At 40.0% G+C, this 8,470-nt stretch overlaps 1 protein-coding gene across 1 annotated transcript in view; it reads right to left on the bottom strand.

The window, feature by feature from the left end:
- Window positions 1–8,470, bottom strand: part of Vmp1 (vacuole membrane protein 1) — a 104,230-nt gene that overhangs the window by 20,215 nt on the left and 75,545 nt on the right. Inside the window, exon 9 of the mRNA XM_013013086.1 lies at window positions 6,185–6,301. Within this exon, the coding sequence (XP_012868540.1) occupies window positions 6,185–6,301 (117 nt within the window). The remainder of the gene's footprint in view (window positions 1–6,184; window positions 6,302–8,470) is intronic.

Below are 8,470 nucleotides of genomic sequence, written 5' to 3' on the forward strand. Positions count from 1 at the left end.
TTTTTTTCCTGCTTTTGTGGTGCTGAGGAATTGAACCCAGGGCCTCATGCATGCAAGGCAAGCACTCTACCACTGAGCCACCTTCCCAGCCCCCTCACACATAGCTTTGAGTACAAAAGCTCAGGGATAATACCGAGGGCCTGATTTCAAAAACTAAAGACCAGCACTCCCTGCCCCCATAAAAGTATTACAAGTATAGAACAAGTATAGAAATGTAAATGGATATAAAAGGGTATAAATGCCATTAATTTTTTTAAAAACAATTAAACAAAGAAAATCTAAAAACAACCAAACAAAATAATCTATAATGTCACAAAAGCTTAGAGAAAAATAAGTGTTTACTATTGTTATTATCTGGTGAATAATTACTTTAGCCAATGTAACCCACATAAAGGGGAAGAAAATAAAATGAATCTGAGGAAAGAAGGCAGGTTGCACTAAAGCACACCATTTTATGTAGAAAACTAGTAAGACAGGGTTACATGAATGGTATTTGAATACTAATGAAGCAACCAAGATAATTATTACAGATGATTTAGGGGAGAAGAGCATTACTATAAGGGGTCTGTGCCAAAAGTCAGTTATTTAGGCTATAAATCTTATCCCAATCAACAGAACCAATGGCATTGACTTCGAATGATTTCATCACCATGAGCTTTCCCTATCATCATTTCCTAACATGTAAAATAAATTAATGCCCAGATAATTGCACAATTTTGCTTGAGAAACAAAACAAGATTTTCTTTTAAAATATAACAGCTTAAAAATTCACTGTCTTAGCCGGGTGCTGGTGGCTCATGCCTGTAATCCTAGCTACTCAGGAGGCTGAGATTTGAGGATCATGGTTCAAAGTCAGACTGGACAGGAAAGTCTGTGAAACTCTTATCTCCAATAAACCACCAGAAAACTGGAAGTGGTGCTGTAGCTCAAGTGGTAGAGCGCTAGCCTTGAGCCGAAGAGCTGAGGGACAGCACTCAAGTCCAGGCCTACAACCGACAAAAAAAAAAAAAAAAAATGTACATCTGAATCTTTTACATTTGAAATCTGAGTGGGAATTCTACCGAATGATAAAAGGCACAGACCACCAAACAGCCCATCAACAACCATTTGTCAAAGAAACAGGGGAAAGAGCTCAGCAGGAAGAATAAAAATATGAGTACTGATCATGCCAGAATGAATAAAGCAATTATCTGTTAAAGTGTCCTTCTTGGGAAAGAAGTATCTTAGACAGGTTTAGCTGTCAGACAGACACTAGAAGGTATCAGTAAATCAATACATGAAAATTTCTGGTCTCCTGGTGCTAATAATTCCATGCATGTGTTTGCTGGTAAGTGGGAAGGAAGATAGGTAAGAGACAATATCCATGGTAAATAAGTTGTATAAGATAATAGAAACATGTATGGTTTCTTCATTATTTGGGAGAAAAAACAATGTCTCTAGGTAGAGGAGCTGAACTCATCTAATGGATAGACAAAACTTCATCTAACTTTTTTTTTGGCCAGTCATGGGGCTTGAACTTGGGGCCCGGGCACTGTCCCTGAGCTTCTTTTGCTCAAGGCTAGCACTCTACCTTGCCACAGTGCTAATTCTGGCTTTTTATGTTTATGTGGTACTGGGGAATCAAACCTGGGGCTTCATGCATGCTAGGCAAGCACTTTACCATTAAGCCATATTCCCAGCATTGATTTAACTTTTTTGTTGTTGTTGGTTGTGGCGTTTGAACTCTGGTCCTGGGCACTATCCCTCAGCTCTTCAGCTCAAGGCTAGTGCTCTACCACTCCAGCCACAGTGCCACATCTGTTTTTCTGGTGGCTAATCAGAGATAAGAATCTCATGGACTTTTTTTTTTGGTCGGTTGTGGGGCCTGAACTCTGGCGTGGGCACTGTCCCTCAGCTCTTCAACTCAAGGCTAGTGCGCTACCACTAGAGTCATAGCTCCACTTCTGGCCTTTTCTGCTTATGTGGTGCTGAGGAATAGAACCCAGGGCCTCATGCCTGCAAGGCAAGCACTCTACCACTGAGCTACCTTCCCAGCCCCTCTCATGGACTTTTCTGCTGGGTTTGGCTTTGAACCTTGATCCTCAGATCTCAGCCTCCTGAGGTGTGAGCCACCAGTGCCTGGCTTTGATCTAACATTTTTAAGTAAGCCCATTTGAAATTTTTAGGGAAGGCTAACAGGTAGCAAGACAATAATAAAGATAACTCTTATTGGGAACTGGGAAGGTTGCTCAGTGGTAAGAGTGCTTGCCTTGCATGCATGAGGCCCAGGGTTCGATTCCTCAGCACCACATAAGCAGAAAAAGCCGGAAGTGGTGCTGTGGCTCAAGTGGTAGGGCACTACCCTTGAGCTGAAGAGCTGAGGGACAGTGCCCAGGCCCAGAGTTCAGGCCCTATGACCGACATAGCAACAACAACAACAACAAAAATAAAACTCTTATTGGACAACTGTCTGATTTTAAGTTGAGGAAAAAGAGATGAAAGCTGTAAATGTTGACTCACACCTGTAATTTACTCAGAAGTCAGAGCTGAGGACCATTGTTTAAAGCCATCCAGGGCAGGCGTGTCCATGAGACTCCTATCTCCAAATAACCACCAAAAAGCCAGAAGTGAAGCTGTGGCTCAAGTGGTAGAATGCTAGCTTTGAGAGAAAAAGCTCAGGGACCGTGCATAGGCCTTGAATGCAAGTCCCAGGCTTGGCACCAAAAAGAGAGAGAGGGAGGAGAAAAAGGGAGATAGGAGGAGGAGGAGGCGAAGAAAACAAATGCAGAAATAGGTTTAGTATAGAGTACAGAAAAAAATGTGTTTGGGTGTTTCTGTCTATTTCAGAAATGGCTAAAATGTTTACACTGCTCACTAATATTGCTTACCCAAGAAATGAGAAATGCTTGTTACCATGAACTACATCTGGATGTACATCAAGTGACATGCCTTTATAAAGTATGTCACTATGACACAATAGAACATAGCAAACATAGCTTTGGTTTAGTGAAGCAATACAGATTCTTTCCTTTCAGAAACAAAAGGATTTGTAGCTTTGTTTTGCTTTTTCCTTCCTTTTTCTTTTGCTTTCCTGTGCATAGTAGGTTCAATGAAACAGCTTCAACTTTAAAAGCTCAGTTTGGATTTTAGTGTCTTAGGTAAGAAATTTTGTTTCTTTAAAAAAGTTTTATTTTTACCTTAGTTATTTCCTTCTTTCCTGTATTTGCTACTTTGGGTAATACTGGGAATCTGAACTCATCTTTATTACTTGAGCTATACCTTCAGCGTACTTTGTCTTCTCTAACATAGCTTGTCCCTCTTTGAGATAAACAATATGAATTACCTGGCAAGAATCCTGATAAATAGTAGGCATTCAACAATTTAGTTTCCATAGTTATATTAATAATTTACATAGATAAGAAGGGAATGCAAAAGAAAGAATACTGAACATGAAGTCCTAAGATTTGGGTTCAAATTCAAGCTTTTTTTTTTGCTGTCTTGGTCACTGTCCCTGAGCTTTTTTTTTTTTTTTTTTTGCCTGAGATTAACAATCTACCACAAGAACCACAGTTCCACTTCCACTTCCAGTTTTGTTTTTTTTTTTTTTGGCCAGTCCTGGGGCTTGAACTCAGGGCCTGAGCACTGTCCCTGAGCCTCTTTTGCTCAAGGCTAGTACTCTACCATTTGAGTCACAGAACCACTTCTGGCTTTTTCTGTTTATGTGGTACTGAGGAATTGAACCCAGGGCTTCATGCATGGTAAGCAAGCACTCTACTACTAAGCCACATTCTCAGCCCCACTTCCAGCTTTAATTTTTAATATAGTATACCACACTTTACAATGCTTAATGTAATCATATTAAAGAATTACTATGATCATTTTGTGATTGTCAGACTTACAGTGGTTAATAAATGTTGCCTATAAGAAAACCAGCTTGAAGCCGGATGCCAGTGGCTCACACCTGTAAGCCTAGCTACTCAGGAGGCTGAGATCTGAGGATTGTGACTCAAAGACAGCCCGGGCAGGAATCTGTGAAACTCTCCAATTAACCACTCAAAAACTGGAAGTGGAGCTGTGGCTCAAATTGGTAGAGCTCTAGAAAAAGAGCTCAGGAACAGTGCCCAGAGGCCCTGAGTTCAAGCCCTATGACCAACAAAAAACAAAACACAAAACAAAACAAGAGTTAAAAATGGTTATAACTTAAATGGTCATAACCAGTAGGGTGGTGGCAAGTGAATTGCTGTAATCCTAGTTACTTAGGCGACTGAGATCTGAGGATCATTGTTCAAAGCCAGCCTAAGCAGACAAATTGAGATGGTTATCTCCAACTAAGCAGCAGCAAAAATACTGCAAATGGAAAGGTATGAGGAGGCCCTACATTCAAATCCCAATGCTGTAAAAAAGAAAAAAACAACCAACAAACCAAAAAACAGCAAACCAAAAACTTATGGATTCCTAGAAAAGTTGCTATAAATTAATTAAAATACTCCCCTCGGGGCTGGCAAGGTGGCTCAGTGGTAGAGCACTTGCCTTGCATGCCTGAGGCCCTGGGTTCTATTCCTCAGCACCACATAAGCAAAAAGAAAATAAAAAGCTGGAAGCGGCGCTATGGCTCAAAGTGGTAGAGTGCTAGCCTTGAGCTGAAGAGCTGAGGGACAGCGCCTAGGCCCAGAGTAGAGTTCAGGCCCCACGACCGGACCCAAAAAAAACAACAAAAAACAACAACAACAACAACAAAAATACTCTCCTCTACCTCTCCCCCCTTCCTCTCCCCTCACTCAGGAGCAGGGGGTTGGTTGTGGGGCTTGAAGTCAGGGCCTAGAGTTTTTCTATTCAAGACTTCCTGCTCTACTTCTTTGAGCCACAATGCTACTTCCAGCCTTTTCTGTTTATGTGGTATAGAGGAATTGAACCCAGGGCTTCATGCATGCTAGGCAAGCACTCTACCACTAAGCCACATTCCCAGCCCTCATTCTTCCACTTTAAGAACCAGAGGAAGAGCTAGAGAGAAGGGCTTGAATCCAGGGCCTCATGCTCAGTTTTCTCACTCACAGTTGGCAGTCCACCCCTTGAACCACATCTCTAGTTTGGCTGGTACTTAAGACTAACTCAGGGTCTTACACATGTGATGCACAGGTTCAACCACAGAAATATATCCCCAGCTGGTTGAGTGTATTTTTAATTATTATGGAATGGTATAGTGACACAGAGACATTACTTCATGGTTCTTAACTTTCTTTGGATAAATACCTGTCTTTGTTGCAAATCACATCAATCAAGAACAAATTGTTTCCAGGTTAATTTTTAATTTTATTCTAGTGAGACCTGCCCTTAGTAGGAAATAATTCACATCACAGCTCTTGATTCACATATCTATTTCCCTTTAATGTCTTAGGCTCTAGTTGTGTATGTGTGTATCCTACAGATATTCAGTGTCTCTGGGGACTAGCAGAGTCTCACTTCTGTAACCACAGCCCACATTTCCTTGCTTCTTCAGAATCCTTTCTTCCCCATTTTCTCCCCCACTAACATCTGGCTAGTTTTCGGTAAAGAATGTTAGTGTCAAGAGAGGAAATACTATATAGAGTATGAGAAAGAAAAGAAATAAAGAAATAGTGAAAGGCAGTATTCTCTCAGGTTGTGGTCAGGAGAGAAACTACATTATTTGATTATATATATAAAAATGCTGTGGATTTTTCTATATAGGAACATACTTTTGTTTGCTAAGTTTTAGGTAGATGGTTTCATGGAGCAAAAAATAGACGAGAAAAGGGAAGGGAGGAAAAAAAGAGAGGAGGAAAACAAAAGAATTTTTTTTTTAAATCTTATTTTTCTGTGCCAGTACTGATGCATGGGTATTGTCACAGAGGTTTTTTTGCTTAAGGTCTACTACTTCAGCCACAGCTCTCCACTTTCAGCTTTTCCTGGTTAACTGGATTTTGGTGGTTAATTGGATTTTCCTGCCCAGTATGGCACGGAGCCTCCATCCTCAGATCTCATCCTCCTGACGAGCTAGAATTAGACAGGAACCAACAACATTAGGCAATAAGGGAATTTACTAACATCCATGTAACATTTGCATACTTTATTAACTAAGTAAGCTATAAAACTAAAGATGAGCCTAATTTTCTTAAAAATGAGCCAGTTTCAGTGTCTTATAATAGTTTATCATAATCAGTTAATAGTGAATAAAGGCTATAATTACCTGGATATGCATTTTAATTATTGCTTTTCCAATCAGGGTTGCACCAAAGAAGGTCCAAAAAGGTACAAGAAAGTGTCCACATGTTATTCCAGCCAGATCAAACAGAGGATTTGGAATCTATTAAGAAAACAACAACAATTTCCATACAACATTCAAAGACCAATTTAATTTTAACACTCACTGGTATATATTATTTTGTTTTGGGCTTTGTTTAAATTGTAAAACAAATCATAAGTTCCCTGGTTAGTTCTACACTGTTCAGAAGCTGGCTTTCACATTTTTCCCAGGCTGTTCTTCAGTATGTTCACGGTGAACCAGGCCTTTTCTTTATTTACTGATGGCCAATGCCTCATAAACAAATCTTCTTCCCTTAAATCACAAGAGAAACAGACAAAGTCCATGGATCTGCAGGTACTGAATCCCATTGACCGGATTCTTGGGCATTTGCTTTGGATTGCTTTCTATGGCAAGGTATGAGTAAAGTATTAAAATTATTGCAGAAGCTACTTAGGTTCTTTTTTTGGTGCCAGTCCTGGAACTTGAACACAGGGCCTGGGTACTGTCTCTACACTTTTGTGCTCCAAGTTAATGTTCTCCTACAATGTCACAACAACATTTCCGGCTTTTTGGTAGTTAATTACAGACAAGACTCTCATAGACTTTCCTGCCCAGGCTGCTTTGAACTGTGATCCTCTTGAGTAGCTAGAATTATAAGTGCGAGTCACCACTGACCAGCAAGTAACCTAAAATTTTTAGACTGAAATATGAATATTACCTGAAAGTGCTCACATCTTTAACAAGCATTTTTATACGTTCAAAATTAATTTACAGATGAATGTTCTTGACATTTAAAATTTCATAATATCCTTTATATTTGCCAATTATGGGCCTTGAACTCAGGGCCTGGGTGCTGTCCGTAGGCTCTTTTGCTCAAGGCTAGTGGTCTACCACTTAAAGCTACAGCATCACTTCCCATTTTCTGGTGGTTGGTTGAAGATAGGAGTCTCATAGACTTTTCTGCCTGGGATGGCTTTGAACTGTGATCCTTAGATTTCAGCCTCCTGAGAAGCTAGGATTACAGGTGTGAGCCACTAGTACCTGGCTCATTATTTATATTTCCTGTTTAGAGAGCTCAAGGCTTTGAGTCCCTGTGACATATTTCAGAAAGAAAATGTGCAAATATGAGAGCACAGATTCACATATTTTGAATACTTAGTCCCAGACAGAGAAATGATTTACAATAAATAACTTTTCTCCTTTCTTCCTTCCTTCCCTCCCTCCCTCCCTCCCTCCCTCCATCCCTTCCTTCCTTCCTTCCTTCGGCACTGTCCTTTAGCTTTTCAGCTCAAGTCCAGCACTCTACCTCTTGAGCCACAGAGCCACTTCCAGTTTTCTGAGTAGTTTATTGGAGATAAGAGTCTCACAGACTTTCCTGCCCATGCTGGCTTTGACCCGCGATCCTCAGATCTCAGCCTCCTGAGTAGCTAGGATTACAGGCGTGAGCCACCAGCACCTGGCTTAATAAATAACTTTTTTGAGTATTTCATCTATTTTTCTTCTACAGAAACATCTGCCCTTATGGTTTTTGGCTGAATCACTTACAAGTCAATAAATATAATTTTTTAACTCTGAAAAAGCCTAGATGTTTAAAAACTAGTTGCCACATTTTTTTTAAAGCAATGCTATGACTAAATTAGAATTCAAGAATTCTTTTGTCAGTAACACTCTGAGTCAATAAATTGTCTTTTTAATGTAAATTAAAATACTTTATGCAATTTATTTTCTTATAACCATGTTGTAAGCTTTGTATCTGCCATCTTATAGTTTCTCAAGTTATCCTTACAATTCTATGAATTATAACTTTTCCATTACTCTCAGACTCCAATCGACATTGAAATGCAGGTAAATTTATTGTATGGCATATATAATAAAAAGTAGGATTTGACAGACTTTTGGGTATCTCATTCTACAGTGGATACACTCACAGGAGTATAGTGAATGAGTTTATTTTTAGATATACACTTACTATTATTGTGCTGGTACTAGGGCTTTAACTCAGGGCCCAAGCACTGTCTGAGCTTTTGTGTTAAAGGCTGGAGCTTTACCACTGTGATCCACAGCTTTACTTCCAGTTTTCTGGTGGTTAACTGGAGAGTCTCACAGACTTTCCTGCCTGAGCCAGCTTTGAACCAAGATCCTCAGATCTCAGCCTTTTTTTTTTTTTTGTCGGTTGTGGGGCTTGAACTCTGGGCCTGGGCGCTGTCCCTCAGCTCTTCAGCTCAAGGC

The sequence above is a fragment of the Dipodomys ordii genome, unplaced genomic scaffold (assembly GCF_000151885.1).
Source record: "Dipodomys ordii isolate 6190 unplaced genomic scaffold, Dord_2.0 Scaffold19, whole genome shotgun sequence".
Taxonomy (NCBI): domain Eukaryota; kingdom Metazoa; phylum Chordata; class Mammalia; order Rodentia; family Heteromyidae; genus Dipodomys; species Dipodomys ordii.